Raw genomic sequence first — 20,204 nt, 5'->3', positions numbered from 1 at the left:
TTTTCAAGTGTTCCTTTTGCTTTCAACAAGAAACATTTGTTCCTCTAATGAGAAAAGGATGTAACACCTGCCTCCTCTCATGTCAGCCCTCCCATTGTGTTACCCTCAGCAGCCCCAGCTGTGGTTAATCATGGTGTGCAAATTGCACTGCTAACATGGCCTCACCTCCTCCCAGCCATCATGAACTTTAGCAGGATATCAACAGCATGCGAAACTCAGCAGAAATCCTTACTTCGGGGCTTTCCGTGGTGTTCAGTGGGGGTTGAGCATGGGAGAAAGTGAGTCTAGCTGCAGTTGCACTCAGTCACTCCTTCCTCCGTAGGCATCCCAGGGCAGAGGTGATGGAAAGGCTGGGAGCTGCTGACTGTGGAACTCCCCTGGGTGGCGTGTGGGTGCTTGAGGAATGGGAAATGTCTTCAGGTGGAAGGACTCATATATTCAGATGGAAAGAAAGACAGAAAGAAAGAGAAAGAGAGAAAGAGAGGAAGAAAGAGAGGAAGAAGGAAAGAAAAAGACTCTGTGTTCACTGCTAGGGAAAGCTTCTAATAAGTGCTTAGCAGCTCAGCAAAGAACAAGCCAAAACTGAGAGCACTGTCTCCCCAGTGAGCCTGTCCCCTTGGCTTTGTTGCTTGTGTACTGACCTGTATGGACTTCTCACATCCTTTCCCAAGCTGGGCTTGTGCAAGATTAAGAAAAGCATGTTTATTATTATTTTTTTTTTTCCTGCTTACCAGCTCTCTTTCAGACATTTCACAGTATTTTTCATCACAGCAGGGCTGTTAGGAAGAAAACTTGCAACAAACTCATTACCTGTCCTTACTCTGTGGGTTTGTCATGAACCCTTTTTTGTACCTCACAGAGGTGTTCCTCCAAAGGGAAAGCTCTGACTACCATGCTCCAACAATTTTAGCTTTATATATGGGCAGAGATCATTCCCTCCCTTACATCGCTGCTAACCAGTTTACATCTAAGTGCAGAGGGCCATCCAAGTGAGCGCAGTCCTACCTTTTCAGGTTGACCGGTCTTTTTGATAGAAAAAGCATCAGAACTCGTTCTCATCTTCCACAAAAGTTCTGTGAAGAGCTCCACGCTCTGCAGGTCAGCAGACACCACTTGACTTGAGAGGGCATGCAGATCAGAGCCAAGGAGATTGCCTTTCTCGGCTCTCCTGAGGCCGCAACACATCAGTACAAAACCAGTGCTCGAGATGGTATTAGCACTTCAGAACCACATGCAAACCCTCCACGGTTACCCCTGACTGCTCGCTTAAATACTTGCTTTTCTCTTCACGCACAGGACTTGCCGTGGAGGCTGGAAGCAGCCCTGGTCTCACCCAGAAATTGGCAGCTGAGGGTCGGTCATGCGGCCGAACAAATGGAAAAAAAGCGAGGGCTGTTCTTCATCGCTGGAGCCTGCTTTACTCAGAAACCCAACCTGGGATTTCTGCAGCTTGTCCTGGGCAACAACCTGGCCTTTAGGAGTGTCTTATGTGCTGGCAGTTATTCCTAATAGCTTAGGAAGGGTTTCTTTTAAAGAGAAGGTAGACAGTAGATCCTGCTGGCAGGCCTTTTGAGCTGGACTCACCTTACAAATTTGCAATGAGGCTCTGGGAAAGCCTGCCTTTGACACACAGCTTTTGGTGTGCATTTGAACACATGCAGCAGTTTGTTCGTCTTACAGGAATGCCAACAAGTATCACTGCTTTTGTTCAGTCGGTGACAGTGGCGCACAAAGGCTGTGCATCCCGTGAAAGGGCTGGGCCCCTGAAATAGCACAAAATGGTTGCTTTCTCCTCTCATACCAAACTCTTTATTTAATCTGGTGCCAAAACGTTCATAACTGCCCCTTCCCTTGGTATTCCCAAATGTAGTTTCCTTCTGAGAGGAGGCACAAGTCACAGTGGATGGGATTCATCTTACCAGCTCTTCTTGTCCAGAAGGAGGTTGGAATTAGGATTACCTTCTTAGCTGGGATGTAGGCAGTGCTGAAAGATTTCACCTTTCCTAGCCATCCACATTGTAATGGGAACCATCTGGAGGCATCTGTCTCCCTCCATCGATGGACAGGGACCCTAGACAACACACCACGACCAGACACCTAAGGTTTAGACCACTGGAAGTTAGATGCAGGGAGGCTCAGGAGACTGCTCGTTGCCCAGAGGCAGACACTTGGAAGTCTGTCTCAGAAGAAAAACTGCTGTGAATGACATTTACATTTCAGTGAAATATTTTGCCCATAAAAGACAAAAATGCCCATAAAAGACAGAATGGATATGATTAATTCTATAAAAAAATCCATGAAAATATATGTCCGGAAGAAACTAAAGCCGTAAAGCCATAAAGCCATAAATACTTCTCAAATATTTAAAGGCATCATGATATACTGCATTTGAGATGAAATTTAGGTGAAGAGGTATTTTGCATTTTCCTCTCGGCAGCCCATGCCCACCATCCCACTTAGCACACACACACGCTGATCGTGGTTTGTCTTGCTCCTGGTGTAGCCCCTGGTTTGGGAAGCATGGAGTGGATGTTCCCAACCCGCTGCCTTCATTTTGCAGGTATCAGCTCACTGCTACCCTCTGGTTATCTGCAGGCTACCAGGCCTCTGGTACTGGCTGGCTGAGGAGAGATTTTCTTCTGCCCTAGGGCAAAGGCCCAAACCTCAGAGCGCTCTTGAAAAGAAAAGCTTTGAAGATTTTTATGGCTTTTGTTTGCTTTCCGTCCATTTTCTCAAGCAAAACGACTGATCTGGGACAATGGGACTGAAAAGGGGTTAGGTCTGTCTGTCATGCTTTTTCTCTCTGTGTTTTGAGGAGAGATTGGTGTTGTTTTGGCACCTGGTTTTAGAAAAGCCCTCATGCCTGAGAGCCAAGGCACAACCACATGACCTTTCCTTGCTGGAAATAGGTGAGGTTGAATGTAAGCTTTTGTCTGACTTCTTAGCAGTCCCTGCTGCCTGGCTGCATGTTTTTCCCCTCCACTTTTTGCTTTCCATTAAGGAAAGCCTCTGTAATGGGAGCATTTCCCGCTTTTCAATGCCTGCCTCCATGGGGATGGATCAAGGCCGAGGACTTCCCAAGACGACGAGGCACCTGGATGGCAGGCCGTGCTCAGCTGAATATTACTTTGCCTCAGCTCCTGCTTGAATTTAGCTCCTCTGGCCTGGAGGAGTCGGGTCAGAAAGGCATTTTGGAGGTGCCCTTTCCTTTTCTCTTGCCCTCTGGACACTGCAGAAGGTGCTGAGGTGGGCAGGACTCCCAGTGTAGATGCCTCCTCTGTCCATAAGGCCTGTGGGACGCAGTCCTTCAACAAGTGGCTCTGGGGGTCTGGCTGTCACTCGTGCTGAGCCTTGTCAGGGAGCAAATCCTCTCTGAGCCCACACGGCCTGTGTGCCTGTCAGGGCCTGTGCCACGACACCTGGGGGTACGTGAGCCCGCCACAGAGGTGCAGGGACACCATACAGCACATTGCACAAGGGTTTCCCTTCCTCCAACCCGAGTCAAACCATTTCTCTCTCAGAAGAAAACTATTATTTCATTTATTTTTAACAGACTTCGTGTCCCCGTTTCAAGGAGCGGCAGGAACAGAAGCAAATGAAGGAGAAGCCAAGGGCCGGTGGCAAGGACCCACAGAAGGAGCCTCCTCCCCAGACGTCCCTAGGAAGCTCTGTGGCGTGTCCCCTCCATCCAGCTCCTGCGGAGGACGTGCCGTGCCCCTGGGCAGGGACCGCCCCGTGCATCACAGCCTGGCAGCGTCCCTCCAGGAGATCTGGCGCTGGTTCCCACCAGACTGTCATCCCCAGGTCAGTCTCCGCATTTCTGCTGACCACGTTGCCTTCGTCGTGAGATCATGTCTTTCCAGAGAAATCCCACTAATGCCTTCATTCTGTGAGACCGGTATATATAGGGGCAGCCTTCCCCGGGCTGCACTGTGCAGGCCAGCAAAGGCATCGCTGTCCTCCAAGCGGTTGCACGCCCCCCTCGCCCTCCCTTGGAACAAGACGTAGCAGCAGCAAGCATGGACATTACCATCCAGCACCCCTGGTTCAAGCGCGCTCTGGGACCCCTGATTCCCAGCCGTTTGTTCGACCAGTTTTTCGGAGAGGGTCTCCTGGAGTATGACCTCCTGCCTTTGTTCTCCTCCACTATCAGCCCCTACTACCGGCAGTCCCTCTTCCGCAGCGTGCTGGAGTCGGGCATTTCAGAGGTAAGGGTCCTCACCCTCCCCTCCTTTGCCTTCCTCCCCTTCCCCGTGCCTCCGCCTGCTCCTCTCCACCCGCTGCTTTCCCGAGCAGGGCAGAGGCTGCAGCCCCTGCCGGGGTGTGAGGAGGACCTCCAGCCTGCTGCCAGACCCAGCCGCCTGCCCCGTCTGCTGCCCGGGCAAGCCCTAGCTTGGGAGAAGGCTTCCTTTTGAGCAGCAGAAAGTCGTTTCATGACACGTACCAGGCTGCCCGTGTTGTCCTCACAGCCATCATCCGTATGGTGAGGGAGGAACCGAGCTTCTGCCGGAAAAAATGCCCGTGAGCTCGGCTCAGCCTTGGAGAGGACATGGGCAAGCACAAGCAGGAGCTTCTCCAGCCCCCTCCTCTGCCTCGGCAGCTCTGTGTTTTCTGCCAACCCATACTGAAGGACTCGGGAGCAGTTCCCCAAGGGAAGCTTGTGAGGAACATGTAGCTGCGGGGCTGTAGCCCAAAGCTTGGGGACCGGGGATTTCTCTAGCCTGCTCTCACTGGTTTGCTGCCAGAATCTAGCTACAGAGCTGAAACCACAAAGACACTGTAAATTGCTGAAAGGACAAAACACGTACTGTCACAGAACATTAATTTTGATCCCGTCTTGCTGCTGGCCACAAATGCCTGGTGCATCTGGCAGATTTCAGAGTGCAGTCAAAGGGTTGTCTGGCAAAAGAACTGCAGCAAGAAGGGATGCACCTGCCCAGGGCAGTAGAAATGTTGTCGCAAGGACCCTCAGCACCCCTGGGGCTCTCTTACTGCGATGGGGAGGAAGACTTTTGCTGAGGCCAGCGGGCTGTGGATCAGCCTGGCCTGTAGCTGCAGGAGGGAGAACCGTGATGCCAAATGCTGCTGCCCCTCGGTCTTTGATGCTAACCCTACCTCTGTATGCAAATTTGCGTCTTACTTCCTAACAATGTTCATTTCAGGTGAGGTCTGACCGGGACAAGTTTACGATCATGCTGGATGTAAAACACTTCTCTCCTGAAGATCTGAGCGTGAAGATTATCGATGACTTTGTGGAAATCCATGGCAAGCACAGTGAAAGACAGGTAGGTGGGAGTAACTGTGGTGGTGAAGAAAACGGGGAATTGAGCTCTGTTTTCTTTCTTTCCATCATCCCCAAGTGGAAGGAAAAAAAAATCAGAAAGAGTTACTTGGCAATAGTCATTATTGACATGTCCAGCTGTTATAGAGCCCAAACCTGATATCTGGCAATAATGAGCTAATCCAGTTCTCCCGTGTTTGTTTTTGACCATCATCTTCCATAACCATCAGATGACAATGTGCATTGTTCACTAATAACACCGGACTGAAAAAATTAGCATTACCCGGTGCTGCCACAGCATGGCTGAGCTTTCATAAGCCAGAATCATTAGTGAAAACAGAGTTTTCATATGCTGATCTGGAAGAGAAAAGCAAAACCAAACCAAACAAAAGAAAAAACAACCAGGAGCCTCAGGCTTGGAAACTTTTAACACATATGTCATGGAAATAACGGTGGGGGTTGAAAAGTGAATTATACCAGTGGGGGGTTAATTCTTCTCATGCACTTTGTGGCCAGACAAAGCTCTAGCCTGGAAACAGCATGTATTTTTCAATATAGTTTTTTATTTACTTATTTATTGGTGACGCTGTTAGTACAGAGAAAGAGCTTGGCCATTTCCATGGCTGAGTTACAAACCTGCAAGACAGAATAAAAGGCAAAGGCTCAATGCGGACCCACCTCCGATGGAGCAGTGGGGTTGGGTGGGCACCGGGGGGTTTCTAACAGGGCTTTCTCCTCTCCCCCCACCGCCTCCCAGGATGACCACGGCTACATCTCCCGTGAGTTTCACCGCCGGTACCGCCTGCCCGCCAACGTGGACCAGTCTGCCATCACCTGCTCCCTCTCCGGCGACGGCATGCTGACCTTCTCAGGCCCCAAGGTCCCCTCCAACATGGACCCCACCCACAGCGAGAGGCCCATCCCCGTGTCCCGGGAGGAGAAGCCCACCTCCGCGCCTTCCTCCTAAGCCCGCCGGCCGCTGCGGCACGCAGGCTGCCACCGGCCGCAGGTCTCGCTCCCGGAGCCATTGCGTAGATATCAGTGAATGCCTAGAGGGGTTTGTTTGGGTCTTTTATTTCTTTTATTCCCCCCCACCCGCCCCTTTTTTGTTTATTTTCTCCTTCCCGTGGGTGGAACGGGGGGCTGGGGGAGTGGCAGGTGGGCTTTGAATCTGAAGCCTGTGAGCCATGCCGTCAGGATGGCACAGGCTGCGAGTGCTGCCGCGCCGCTGTGCTTGCTGGAAGGGTCTTGGTGCCGTGCCGTGGTCCACAACCACTGCCAGGTAGGAGGGAGGGCACGAGTAACGCTGGCTCCTGCTGCACCGATGCTTGTGGTGGGGCTTGGAGCAGGGGGAAGGCCCCAGAGACTTGTTTATCCCACAGGGTTGAACTGGCTGCTCCTAAAAACGCAACTGGGCCAAGCCAAGCACCTCTCCTGGGATGCTGTGCATGCGTGATAAATGTACCACAGGTTTCTCGCAGCCGCAGGACGAATAGCAGCGTGTTGCGTTTGGGGATCGCAGCACATATTTTTATTTCAGCAAAGTGTTCAAGTGTGTCTGTGCACACCGCCAGCCTGTCACTTCCCTTCGGGACATCTGGCACTAGGGCACGCACGCCTTTCCAACGTCTTCATAGGCTCTCTGGGGAGAGAGGGGGCTCAGCACTCTGCAGAGGCTTCAAATCCCACCGAGCTCATCCCAGCCCGCGTGTCTCACCCCCTTGCTCTTGCCCTCGCTGTACTTCTAGCGTAGCTCCACCTGATCCACTGGTATCTGGCACTCAGCCTGAGAACTCGGTCACTGGCAGTCAATAAAGAGATATAGGAAACATGCAATTGGCTTCGGGGGTTTGATTTGTTCTTTTCCGAGGCGTTCCTTAAAAAAAAAAAAAAAAAAAAAAAAAGAATTTCATTTTCTTGCCATTTCTTAAGCTCACTGCATGAGTGAAGAAGGCAATGCAGACCTTGTTTGTGTGACACAATGTGGAGGGGGTCATCTGATGTGGATGACTGAGGCTGATTGATGGTTGGATGCAGGTACCGACACCAATGTCGGTACTAATTACTCTGTGTGGGTCCAAACAAGGAAGCCGTGGCTTCCCAGCCTACACCGAGGCTCAGCACTGAAGGTCTCAGCACTCATGCTTGACCCAAACAGCAATCCAAGCAGATGGACATAGGGATACACAAGGAAAACATGGTATCAGTGATAGCCCTGTAGTCCTGTAGTTAACCCCACGGATGCAGTCACCTTGCACACAGGGTGCTTCCTTCTTGGTAGAGATCCTCAAGTCTGAGGCCTGCAACATGAGGTGGAGCTTCAGAGCTACCTTGGCTCCTAAGCAGAGGGGGTCTGCGCTTCCCCAGGAGCAGACACCAGTTCATCTCTGTTGACACATCCCTGGGTGCTCCCGTGTCCTGCCTGCAAAACGAGGCAGGACGGCAAACAACACTTCCTTCACATGAAGGAGCACATGGCCGTGCCCGCGGGGAGAGCTGAAGACAGCTGGGGAGAGAGAGTTTGCTCTGCCAAAAAGGCAAACCCACTCCTTTTTGGCTGATTAGCTGTGAAAAAATAATAATAATAAAAAAATAAATAGAGAGAAAATATGTGCAGTTTGTTTTTCTCATGGTATGGAGAGTGTCCTGTCCTGTCCTGTCCTGTCCTGTCCTGTCCTGTCCTGTCCTGTCCTCTCCTCTCCTCTCCTCTCCTCTCCTCTCCTCTCCTCAGGAGGGATGTGCTGCAGGAATAAGGGGCAGGAGGGGAGGGAGCGTGCCTGAGGAGGGAGATGGTTGTCTGTTAATTAGAAAGCAAGGCATCCCCCAGGAGTCTAACACTATTTTTAACCTATTTTTACTGCGATTAATTATCGGGCAATTCCAAAGCTTTCAACCAAAAAATGTGCAGTCTGTTGAGTTTCCATCTCCCAGGGAAACGCGTGAATGAGTGTGTCTGGGGAAAGGACGGCTTTGTACCAGGAGGGAGCAGTCACTACCGCACCGGGAGCTCCAGGGCATCTCTCTGCAGGAGCCTCTGTGCCTCCCCGTCAGCCGCTGGCATCTCTTCTCCCTATGAGGAGAGCCAGGAGGAGAGAAATGAACCATCCAGAAGCACTTAGCCCGCACTCGAACCTCCCAGCGGTGTAAAAAGGAGGAAACTTATTTTAAGCCTGGTATCCTGGAGGAAGCGGGTCTGTGCGAAGACATTACCTGCAGGTGTTTGAGCAGCATGGGGTGTGTCTGTCAGTCCCAGGAAATGGGATTTCAGATATTTTAGGGCCCCTTTTTCTGCTCATTTGGCCGAAGGTTGAAGTCTTGATGGCAGGAAACAAGGGCAGGACTGGGGCCACGCAGAGGGGCAGCAGCTCTGGTGGTAGCTCCCGTGCTGCAACCCCTTTGGGACAAGTCCTGGGGAAGGCAGGCCTGACTCTCGCTGCTTTGAGAGCAGCTTATTTCAAATCCCTTGGCGATCCATTAGCTAATTAAAAACACGAGAGGCTGCTGAAAGCCAGTGCACGAGGACACGCCGGCTGTATCATGCAGGGGGGGCCGTGTCCCCACTGCCTCCCCTGGCTGTCCCCAGCCCCAGAGCCCCCAGCCCCTGGGCAGGACACGTGCAGGAGGGCTGCCATCCCTCCGTGGGTGGCACGGACAGAGAGGCAGCTTTATACACCACCTGCCTCCCCAGCTATCGGCTAGAAACTCAGCAATGACTTGGCCATGGGCTGAAAGGCAGCGAGGGACCCTGCCCACTGGGTGCTGGTGGCACCCTGTAGGGTCCAAGCAGCCCGGCGTAGGGTGGCTCTGTATTCAGGGCTTGCCACTCAGGGTGATTTTCCGTCCCTGTTGTGCTGCATTTTTATCACCTAACCTTGCCTGCAGCAAGGCAAAGCAGAAACAGCTTTGGCTTCCCCTCCACAGAAATCCCTGCAGCGTTACCCCAAGGATCCTGGGGGAGGTGCGTCAGGAAGGGGGCCTTGGGGCCATTCCCCCTGCTCCCACAGGGCCCCGATGACACCACGGTGGTGGCAGTGGCACCAACACCTGGTGTAAATGCTCAGGAGATCAGCGGGTGCCACGTTTCCCCCTCCTGCCCCCAGTTTTTCCATTTTCTTTGGGCTTTTCCCACCATGTTCCTGGCAGAGGGACACCCCAAGATTCAGCGAGCAATTTCCCAGCAGAGCTGTGTCCCCACATGGTGGCAGCCTTGCCTGTGCTCCGGAGGACCAAAGGACTCCCTTGGGCCCCCAGATTTCGGGCTGTGCCCCAGGGAGACCACAGACACGGGCACAGGGCTAGCGGGCAGATAGGTACGATGACAGTGGTGTGGAAAGCCATAAACATGGCATTTGGCAGCAGCACGAGGCTCTGAGCACCTCCAGGTAACCCAGTAGGCCCTCAAAGGCCTGTGACAGTGACACACCGAGCACCCCCATGCCTTTTATTGCTGCACATGGATTTGGGAGATGCAGCTGGGGAGGTGACGTGGGCTCTGCCCCCACAAGGTCTTTGGTTGACCAAGGGCATCCGTGTAGTAAAGTCAGAGTTACCTGTGCTCGGCTGTACGCAGTGCACACAAAACCTTGCACCTCTGACATAGCTGCACACACGCAATTTTGTTGGCTTGATGCCTTAAAGGTTCAGAAGCTCGGAGACGCTGTACCAAAGGACTTCTGCATATTCAGCAATCCCCTCTCGGAAAGAATAAAGCAGCCGGAGCAAGAAATGGCTGTGTTTGAGATCCCTAAATCAGGCAGCTCTGGGTGCCTGCGTGCTCAGGAGCCCCGAGGTTGGCCAAGAGATGGCAGCAGCCCCATGTCTTTGGGATGCATTCGCTCTTCTCTGCTTTAAAGGAAAGACCAAACCGAAAGGTCACGCTCGGTATTTTTCTGGGCATCTCCTGTGTATTCCTCCAGAGACGTTTCTCTTCCTCCCCCCCTCCCAGCAGCAATTATTTCAGTTTTATTTTTCCTTTTCTCGTTGACAGTGCTCTCGGAAGGAAGCTGTGCAGCCCCATTGCCCATGCTCTCTCCTTTCCCCCCCCCCACCCCGATGCCAGCCCCTCACCCCAGGACTCCACGCGCTGCTGCAGGGAAACAACCCCTGGAAAAGTCGCTGGGAACCCAAATCCTGCTCCCACCTCTGACATCCATTGAGCAGGGGTTGGAGCAGGCTACCCCAGAGCTCTCTTCCCAGCTCAGCCATCCTGTGATTCTGCAATAAAAAGGGTGCTTTGCCCTCCCCACACGCAGGCCATTCCCAAGCAGGAGGCTCTGGGCCCTTTTGTTCCTCTGGGGGACACCTGGCTGAGGTCTGGCAGGGGATTTGGCTCTGCTGGTGTAGATCTTGAGATAAACCCACCAGGCATCACCAGCAGTATCCCGAGGTGAGCTGCAAGGACCTCTGAGAGAAGCCTGCTTCATAGTTTTCAGCACTGCCTGAGGAAGGTCTGGGGTTTAATTTCCTGCTTTTTTGTTGTTGTTTGTTTTTACTTAAGGAGAAGCACTCGGGCCGCGTCTCTTTGTCTCTGCTGGTTTTGCTCTGAGGCTCCTCGGGTGTTGCAGAGGATGTGCGTGCTGAACCCTCTCCCACTGCAGACAAAGCACGCCAGCCCCTTCTCCACGATGCTGGCTTCCCGAAGTGTTCAGCAGCAGCCTGACCTTTCTCCCCCGATAATTTACAAACTGCTTCCAAACAGTCCAGAAAATAGTAACGCAGAAAGCTTGGCTTCAATTTGTGTGCCTCCGTGGAGAGGCGGTTCGGTGGAGTCTGCGAAAGGATTTCGTAAAGAAAAGTGATTGTTGAGGATTTTTGCTAGGCAGGAGCTCTTCCAGGAGCACACAGCAGAGGAGACACCTTGGGATAAGCCTCCTAGGTTGGGTTTGCTCATCCTGGCACCAGCAATGCCCTGTCATTTTAACTCATCACAGAAGGGAGCACAGGGTAAGAGAGGTTCGGACTGGCCTATATGGAGAACCCAAATAAGCAATGGTGCCAGTGCAGCTGTCTGGAACATCGATTTCCATCTTCCCAGGAAGGAGCAGCCCTCCTGCACCTCCCTGGGATCAGACAGGTAGCTCTGAAACAAAGTCCTAGCTAAAGCAGCACCCACAGATGGACTCATTTATGGTTCAGTAACACAAACTTAAAGGAAAAACAAGCAAACAAACAAAACCCCAAACAAAACCTAGAGGCAGCCCGCGTTTCCATCTGGTTCGATAAGATAAAAGTGCAGAAGCTGCCCTAGAAATAATCATGAGTGCAGCAGAAATCAGCATGGGATCAGTTTGCGTCCGTACGGCCCCGCTCTCCCTCCCCGGAGCTGATGCTTGGAGCGTGCTGGTGGTGGGGTCTGCGCTGTTCACGTCAGCTGCTCGTTCAGATTCACGCCTGGGTAGTTGCAGAAGGCAGCCCAGCCGTGCGGCTGGCACATTCGGGCTGTTAGCTGAGCAGCTGACAATGCATTGGTTCGGGCAAGAGATGAAAAAGAAACGAAAAGAAAACAAAAAGAAACAAGACAACAGAGCCTGACGGCGTTTTACCCTGTAAAATTTGGAGTAAGACGGATGGTGTGAATTGGGGGAAAAATCCATGGCCATAGAGCTTGTGGTTTCTTTTCCACAGGCCTTGCACTGCCAGCTGCTGCAGGAAGGGTTTGCAAGCACGGATGCTCTGGAGAGAGGCCTCCAGCCTGGTGTTACCACACTGGGAAACCCTCTCCCCGTGCCCTGCCCTCACACTGTTCAGGGCACAGAGGAGACACTCGCTGCCTGTTTGCACCGTGGAATGAAGTCCCCCAGTGGATCAGATGCAAACTCATGTTTCTCAAGCATCCGAGGTGAAGTGCTTTCTTTACCTTGGAAAAGAACCAGACAATGAGGCCTCCAGCATATTTTGCTGTAGCTGCAATGTCTCAGGACACAGCCAGGTCAAAGGTTTGTAGACAGAGGCAATATTTTTCATTATGTCCACTCGCAGAGCTGGGAAAATTGGAGGAGCTTTTGGGCACAGAAGCCAATCTACAAGTCACTGAGGGCTTTGAGAGATGAGCCTTGACCAGGGTTGTTACGGTGGGTTAGACATTACCCCCTTTTTTTTTTTTTAAATTAAAAAGTGCTCTGTTGATGCACAATGTACAGATCCTGGGGCTGCTTTCAGCCTGGAAGTGCCAGGCAGAGCAGCCCAGGTGGCCGTGAGATCCCTGGATGGCCAGAGTCAGATTAAATGAAACGTGCCAGATTAAATGAACATTAAGCCAGGCACACCTGGGGAGGCCATCATTTGGGTCGTTTTCTGTCCCCTCGTGTGTGGTATTCCTGGGATGGGGGCAGGTGCCCCGCTCTCCTGAGAGTGGTGATGAGCCCAAGCATCCCCCTCCATTAGATGGCAGCCCCAGGACTGAAAGTCTGTGCCTGGAGGATGGGTTTCATGGTATTTGGGACCTGGTGGGTGGGTACCCTGGGGAAAAGGTGGGGTAGCACCGACTGACATGGGGTGGACAGGACTGCAGGCAAGTCCTGGTGGGGAGCCAAACTCTTGGGCAAAGTCCCTCTAGCTGGGAATTCAGACAGTCCTCAGGGAAAGCCCAGACTATCCCAGCAATGAAGAAGAGGCCTCGAGGCAGGAGACAAGGTTGTGCCTGGGTGGAAAACCCCTGCCTTCCCCAAGGGAAGAGCTTATTCTTTCAGTGCTTCCTTGAGTTTCCTTCAGGTGCCAGCCTGGAGCACCGCTGCCTCGTGGGTGCAGCCTGCGGCCTGTTGTGGCTCTGTTTTTTATGCATGCTGCTTTCACACCACGGAGGGTCCCCTTTCCACCCCTGCCAGGAGAAGAAAGATGACAAACCCTGGTGCTGCTGGTGCGCTCACAGGGCCCGGATTGTCCCCAGATATGACACCAGGTCCCCCATCAGACTATGTGAGGGGAGCTGCCAGGCACAGCACTGCGGAGCAGTGGTGGGACGCCGCCTGGAAAGTCCCCGCTGCCTGCTGAGGGGTGACAAAGCCACGTTGTTTGTCAGCAGAGGAGAGAGCAACGAGTGCACCTTCACCAGCACCGAGCTGCTGACACGAATCAAGCGATCCCTTTACCCCGGCCCGTGCGGGTACAGTGACACCGCCGTGCTGGGAGGGCTGCGGGACCTGGCAGGCACAAACAAATCCCGCTAAGCCTTGCAAAATAGCCCTCCTTTCCAAGCGGTGGTGTGCCCACGCTGCGTGACGAGGGGGTTATTTGTCATCAGTGTGCCGTGAACAGGGCCAGGTGGGGAGAGGGAGGGCGGCAAAGCTTATTCCTGGGACTTTTACCACCTGTTACTGAGGTAACCATTGCGCAGGCACGCACCAGAGGTGTCTGGAGTCATCAAGGTCTTCTGTACCGCTTCCAAGCAATGTCCTTCCCGCGCCCGCAAGCTCGCTGGCTGCCACCGACCCTGGCTGGCTTTTGGCTCTCCTGATGGACCCTGGTTGTACATTTACCCTGCCTGCAGTTTGCTCTCGCCTGGCAGCAATGCTCCCCACTGCATTTCGGAGGCTGGCAGTTCCTACTGCTGCCCTTAGGAACACCGCGGGACCACACGGGTCACCCCATCCAGTCCCCTGCTGTTATGAGCCACCACATAAAAGCCCGTCCTGTCCAGCAGGGTTCACAGAATGTTTTTTTTTCCCCTTTCCCCTGCACCCTGGACCACAAAGCACTTTCCGACCACCCCTGAAGCCAACTTGGATGGATAGGGCACAAGATCAAAGGACGCAAACTGCTAAACGGCACGGTGATGGCAGGCAAGCTCCGGAGTCTTGCCAGCATCCCAGCAGCTTGGCAGGAGAAGGATGTTAGTGAGATGAACACGCAGGGAGGAATCTGCAGAGGACAAACCCTGGGAAACCTGCTCTTGGGTTGCCCATGTGTTTTGGAAGTCTCTGAGAACTGTGGGGCAGCTCGAACAACATGCATTTTCCAGTCCCTTTGCTTGCTCTTTGCTGGGATGTAGGGATAGGATTCAGCTCACCTAACTTCAGAGGTCTGCAGAGTAGGTGTCTCAGTCTAAGCTCACAATGGAGACAAATAGGGACTTACTGGGCACTCTCCATCTCATCCATCTCCATCAGAAAGAGAGATATCACTGCCAGAATGGGCTACATCCATTGCCGAGGAGCCACACGCAGGCAAAAATATTTGCATTGCAGATGTCTACATCTCAGCAGCTGAAGCTCATCCAAAACACCTACCTGGTGCTCAGGAACAACCAAGTTCAGAAGAGCTGCTGGAGGTCGAGGCTGGAGATGAAAACATCTCTTGCTCCCTTCCTGCCAAGTGAGTGAGAGCTGGGCTCTCCCTCTTTGCAGCCTGCTGCAGCTCAGCTGGAAGGTATGCCCAAGCACAGCCTCATGTGGAGCCCACGTGGTGGTGGAGAAAGCTGTAATAGAAATATAGAAATTTATATATAAATATATATAAATATATATATATAAATATATATACATATATATATATATATATATATTTTTTTTTTTTTTTTTGGAGCATTTTGTCTTACCACAGAGAAACAAACCTGGACTTGGAAATGAGGTTGGACACATTGTTCTGGTCTTGAAATGCTCTCAGAGTAAGCGAGTGCATTTAGAGTCATAAAGTCCTCTGTGCTTCTCGCTTTAATCACACTCTAAGGTTACCTTGTGCTTTCCAAGTGAAAGACATTGGCTCAGGTTTGCTGGAGACTTGGCCCCGGTTTGACTGAAAGATGTGTGAACCTCCCCAAACCTTCAGTTTTGGCTCGCTCATTTTATAGGCTTATGATGAAGCAGAAGAAATTCACTGCTGCATTTGACGTGCATTTCATTTACGTCAGTGCAAAGCTTGCAAACGTGGATCTAAAACACTGGCGCTGGTGTGGAAGCACTCTCCAGTCCCTTCGTCTGTAATTCCCATTATTAAAGAGGACCTGACTCCAGGTTTTCAATTTCGTCTTGGATCTCCTTTTCCCAGACAGTTTAAAGCACGTATTTCCATAGGAAAGACACCTTCCTTCTTTGGTCTGAGGCTTGTTTAAGACTTTCTGAGTGATGGCGTGGGCACAAACCCAGGCTCCCAAGTTGGAGAAGAAGGGGAACTGTAGGAGATTGCACTGTACTGACCAAAGTAGCCTTCAAGGAAGCAAACAGCAGGTTGGAAGCCAAGGCCAAAGCAGCTGAACACATGACTGGGACCTCTTGTCCATTAAGAGTTTTATCCAGGTAAGGATGGGAAGCATTTGTGCTCTTGGAGTGAGCTCTGGATCCTGCCACCACAGGACAACTCCAAATATCTCCTGGGCTTGCTGTTAATGTCAACGCACAAGGAATAATTGCTCCCTGTGGGTATAGTTAACCAGTGTGTCCTTGACCAGGAGTACTTCAAAGTCCTGCTGAAAGGCATTCTGCAAAGGTTTCAAATGCTTTTGTCTTCTTGATAGATTGCTGGGGTCTTTACACGTTGGGAAAAACAAGCCAGTGTCATATACACTCAGTATGTGCTCCATGGCTGACGTTTCTATTTTAGGGGTCTATTAAAATCTTGCCCTATTCAGCTGCACACCTTTGTCATCATTATCCATGTCACCGTGTTTCCAACAGCATTCTCCACATGGGGACCTCCAAGTTTCTCAATGCTCCCCAGACATTTCTTTATTTTTTCACTTGCATTTTAGAAACAGAGAAATATGGCCCAAGGTGATCAAATCCAGACCAGCTGAGCCAATTAGACATGCAGTTCAAAGAACCTTTTTGTGTAAATGTCAAGCAGAAAGACGGTTTTGTAAAATTCTTACCAAACTCGAACTCAAAGCAGTGGAATTGGTATGTGCAGACATAATTCTTGCCTATTCATCACCTGCCACATGGTGCAAATGCGTGTATTGGATCAAAGACTTTTGCCACATCTCAGTCACACCTGGAAACAGTCTTAAAAGGAGATGGATCTTGACCCTGTAAAGCGTCCTTGATTAGGGTTTCATTCACCCAACCCCTGCTGAGATCCAGGAGGCAGGTGGGCTCTTTGGCCACTTGCAGATGTGATGAGGAACATGGTGGCTTTGTGTCTCCCATGGATGCCAGAGAGACCTCCTGAGACATTGCCTTAATTCCCTCAAATGGCTTTGGCAGGCATGGGTCAAATCGCTTAAAATGACGACCCTTCAAAGAAGTGAGGCATGATGCCAGCCCTACAGGGCAGTATTTTAAATGATGAGCAGCCAGATCGTTGCAAAGAACAGATAAATGGGAATAAAAATCAACAGATAAATGGGAAAAAGAAATGTGAGTTAGGCTGGTTTAGAGGAGACCGGAGGCACAATCTGGGTTTAGATGTGTTTGTGCACACACAGGAAGAATCTGTATCGCTAATAAAATGGGAATTGCTGCTGTAGCAAGACATTATCACAGTGGCTGTGGAGAAGTGAGGCTGCATACTGTAATAGGCTTGGGAGGTTTATTTCGTGGCTTGCAGATGAGGGACTATTGACACAAACCTAGAATTGGTACCTCTTTTAGAAAATTACCATTATGAGAAGACTCATTAGAGATAATATTCTCATTTCCTTCCTAGCAGCAAATCTGCCAACTAAAATAAACAGTAGGATGCTTTTCGCTGATAGGAAAAGACATATTCCTGTGTTATAATCTAGAGGGATAATATATATTCATTTTTCAACGCAGCACAGGTCATTTATCAGCATTGTATCTTTATCATTGGCAAGATTTTATTTAGCATGTGTGCACAGTGCAGCCTTAGGTCTTGATGTGAGTCCTACACTGGGCAAGTTGAGGCTTTCATTTTGGTTTTGAGCCATGCTCTGCAAGATCCCCCTCCTTTCAGGTCTAGTTACAAACCCTGGAGTTGCTTTAGCCTCAGCAAAGGGTTAGCTCATAAAGGTTAAGTAAGCCTGCGATCAGAATCACGTGAGTCTGGGCCAAGTTCAAGAAACCTCTCAGCCTCTTTGGAAAGCAATATTGCTTTAGGTCAAGCCAGGCAAAAGGTCCATAAATGTTTCTGAGTGGGACAAAGTGAAAAGCAAGGGAGGTGTGCCAAATCCCAGTGCCCATTGCCCATGTTTTGTACAGCTTCGGTCAGTGCAGTTCATCTTAAAATGAGGATGTTTATTTCTCAGTGGTGTAACTCTGCTTTGCCAATGGGATTTTGGAGAGACTTTAGAGGACTAAAGCTTCTCCCTTGGCCAGCAATCCATTCTGCCTGGCTCTGGCCCAGGACAACTCTTCTTGTCCCAGTTAGAAAATCGCCTTGCCCTAAGGCGAGAGATGTTTTCATTGCTTCCCTCACGCTACGGTGCCCTGAGAGCACATGTAATGAGATAACATTGTGCTTGCACTAAAAAATGCCCCTAATTCCTGTGCTGTGAATCTGTGACAACTTACCCAAGACTGCGTGCTCTTTTTCATGAGAAAAACAGCGCTGACCCTGGCAGGGGACCATGCACCCAGCTTGTGTGAGCAGCAACAGAAAGCTGGGAGCAGGCAGAACTTCTTGGTCCACCATCAATCATGGAGAGGGCGCAGGTCCCCAGGGATCACCCCACTGGCCGCTCCTTCCCCAGACCACACACGTCTGGCACCACTGGTGTCTATGGGTATGGCCACATGGCCGATGCCTCCTGCTCCTGCGGGGGCTCCTCTCCACGGGCTGCAGCTTGGGCCCGGGGCCTGCTCCTGCAGGGGCTCTCCATGGGCCGCAGCCTCCTCCAGGCCACATCCACCTGCTCCACCGGGGGCTCCTCCACCCATGGGGGGGCTGCAGCGTGGAGATCTGCTCCATGTGGGACCCATGAGCTGCAGGGGGACAGCCTGCCCCACCAGGGGCCTCTCCCTGCACAGGCTGCAGGGGAACTGCTGCTGCCTGCCTGGAGCACCTCCTGCCCTCCTGCTGCAGGGCTGGGTCTCTCAACATGTTCTCATCTCTCTCCTAGCTCTTGGCTCCCACTCCAATCCCATTCCCCATGTGAAGCTGAGGACAGGCCACCCTCTTCTGTGGGCATCTCTCAAGGGCACCTACACGCTCCTGAAGCAGGGCCAGTGCCCCATTCCCAGGGCTCTTCCACGGCTTCTGCCTACCCCCTGCTAAGGCAAACCTTCCAAGGAAATGTGGGAAGAGGCTTTGCCTGGCTGGAGGCAAGAGTGCAAGGTCTTGGGGATTTGGCTTCCTTGAGGGAGAGAGAGTGCTTTTAATGGTGTCCCTATGCAGGATCCTCTTGCTTGTTTAAAGAAGGTATTGGAAACTAATGAGGGTTCCTGCTTTACTTCAGCTAGCTGACACATCTCATCCTCTCTCATCCTCCCCAGGGAAGCATGCTGCCCCCCCCCCCCCGCAGAAAGCTGTGCTGTGGCCTCCTTTACATCCACACTGTTAAGCGGGGGGGGGGGCATGACTCACTGGAAGTCTTTATAAGGATTCCCGTGAAGAATAAATCAAAACAACGTAATCAGACCTAAAATTAATTGCTTTTCCATCTGCAGAGAGTTAAGAAACCAAAACAGCAACCCCTGTCATTAATCAGTCTGTTTTCTATCTGCTTTTGACCCTCACCTGGTTTATTTAAAAATAAAATACAGGCAAGTGTTTTGATTATCTATTGTTGAGAAGCGATTAACTGAAGGAAACGCTTGCAGTGGAAGGAAATTTAAGTCAAGTCTGATTTAACCTCGGGGCAGAGCTGGGAGCAGTCGGAGCACCTGCAGGAGGGCGGTGGTTGAGCATTGCCCGAGGGCTTCCCGGTGAGGAGCCACCTCTTGCCTCTCCCCACCTGGCTGGTCCAGCACAAAAAGGGTTTGATGCCAGCTGTGTCGCCCTGATGGGTGTCTGACAGTAACAGATTTCCCAGTTTTTCTCTGCTAATGTCTGATGTTCGGTGCTAGTAACCACTGCAGGGTGAGGTAGGGTCTCAGATCTTGTGTTCAGATCCACCCAGCAGGACTGCTTCCAAAATTCATGCCCATGTCCTGAGACAGGTCCCTCCCCTGCAAAACCCCAAGCCCTAACACTTGGGGGGTGCTACTGCAGCATCAGCCCCTGTGTAGCAGGGCTAAGCCCCCGGTACCCCACAGGCATACCTCTGTTCAAAGGCTCACAGCAAAACCCAGCACCGTGGCCGTCCTACCAGCCAGGCTTATCTGCTCAGCTTCCCTCCCTGCCCCCTCTCCCAACTAAAATTAGCGCTGAGCATGGAGATGGAAAGTCTCTCCAAACAAATTCTTGTGCAATCCGCAAATCTCTACCTGGGCTGATTGCTCGAGTTGCCTTATTAGCATCGCACCTGCTTTAAGCATCGCTGCTGCCAAATTAGATGGAAAAACATGCAAATGCCGTGTAGCTTTCTGGCAAATTAGCATGCTTCCTGCACAAAGGTGAAGATTATTTGGAGGGGGAGAAGTACTAACATAATTTGGCTAATTACTGAAGCAAGCAAATTAGGAGAAAGGGTGACTAAAAAAATGCCTGAGCATCAATCCCATCATGTAGACAGACTGCTTAGGGATGGCACAAAGAGTGTCTGCAGCTCGTCTGCGTGGTGCCTGGTGTCAGCAAGGAGGCTGCTTGCTTTCTGGCTGGAGAACAAGACCATGGTAGCTGCCTGCTTTCATAAAAGGCAGGCACTGGCTCTTTGTGGTGGGAACGGAGGCCCTCTTTCCCAGATGACTATCACTCCTGGCCCCACTGGCTTTTGGGGACCAGCAACCTTCAGCTCCCCCATCTGCCAGAGGTCTCTGCTGTCCCCAGTGGTGTCACGTGCCCCCCAAACTCATGGTGCCATCTTCTCCCCATGTGCTGCATCTTCAAAGGAGCCTCTACTTTGAAAGCTAAAATCCGCTTTGATAACCTTCTTCTCAGAAAGCCACAGCTAGTTAGCTTAAAACCATCTGATTTCTTTCTCTAAATGCAG

The 20,204-nt window shown here is 51.5% G+C and overlaps 1 protein-coding gene and 1 long non-coding RNA gene across 2 annotated transcripts in view; one reads left to right on the top strand and one right to left on the bottom strand.

Annotated features, from left to right (window-relative positions):
• The first annotated feature begins 238 nt into the window (after positions 1–238).
• Positions 239–6,248, top strand: CRYAA (crystallin alpha A). Its single transcript, XM_005019590.6, has 3 exons — positions 239–4,208; positions 5,163–5,285; positions 6,039–6,248. The coding sequence occupies exons 1-3, from the start codon at positions 4,020–4,022 to the stop codon at positions 6,246–6,248; spliced, it is 522 nt and encodes a 173-aa protein (XP_005019647.2). The 5' UTR covers positions 239–4,019.
• A 60-nt stretch (positions 6,249–6,308) lies between these two features.
• LOC113842084 (uncharacterized) overlaps positions 6,309–20,204 on the bottom strand; it is a 33,324-nt gene continuing 19,428 nt past the window's right edge. The window contains exons 2-5 of the long non-coding RNA XR_011805051.1: positions 14,506–14,693; positions 8,258–8,351; positions 7,533–7,846; positions 6,309–7,157 (exon numbers count right to left, since the gene is read on the bottom strand). This is a non-coding gene — a long non-coding RNA (uncharacterized lncRNA). The remainder of the gene's footprint in view (positions 7,158–7,532; positions 7,847–8,257; positions 8,352–14,505; positions 14,694–20,204) is intronic.

Source organism: Anas platyrhynchos, chromosome 1 (assembly GCF_047663525.1).
Source record: "Anas platyrhynchos isolate ZD024472 breed Pekin duck chromosome 1, IASCAAS_PekinDuck_T2T, whole genome shotgun sequence".
Taxonomy (NCBI): Eukaryota; Metazoa; Chordata; class Aves; order Anseriformes; family Anatidae; genus Anas; species Anas platyrhynchos.
Note: the sequence above shows the minus strand (reverse complement) of the source record. Positions and strands in the feature narration are given on the sequence as shown.

Excerpts from the sequence above, each read along its gene's own strand:
- CRYAA (XM_005019590.6), top strand. The coding sequence starts at position 4,020 with ATGGACATTACCATCCAGCACCCCTGGTTCAAGCGCGCTCTGGGACCC. Across the intron at positions 4,209-5,162 it reads TGGAGTCGGGCATTTCAGAG|GTGAGGTCTGACCGGGACAA; the intron begins GTAAGGGTCCTC and ends TGTTCATTTCAG. Across the intron at positions 5,286-6,038 it reads GCAAGCACAGTGAAAGACAG|GATGACCACGGCTACATCTC; the intron begins GTAGGTGGGAGT and ends ACCGCCTCCCAG.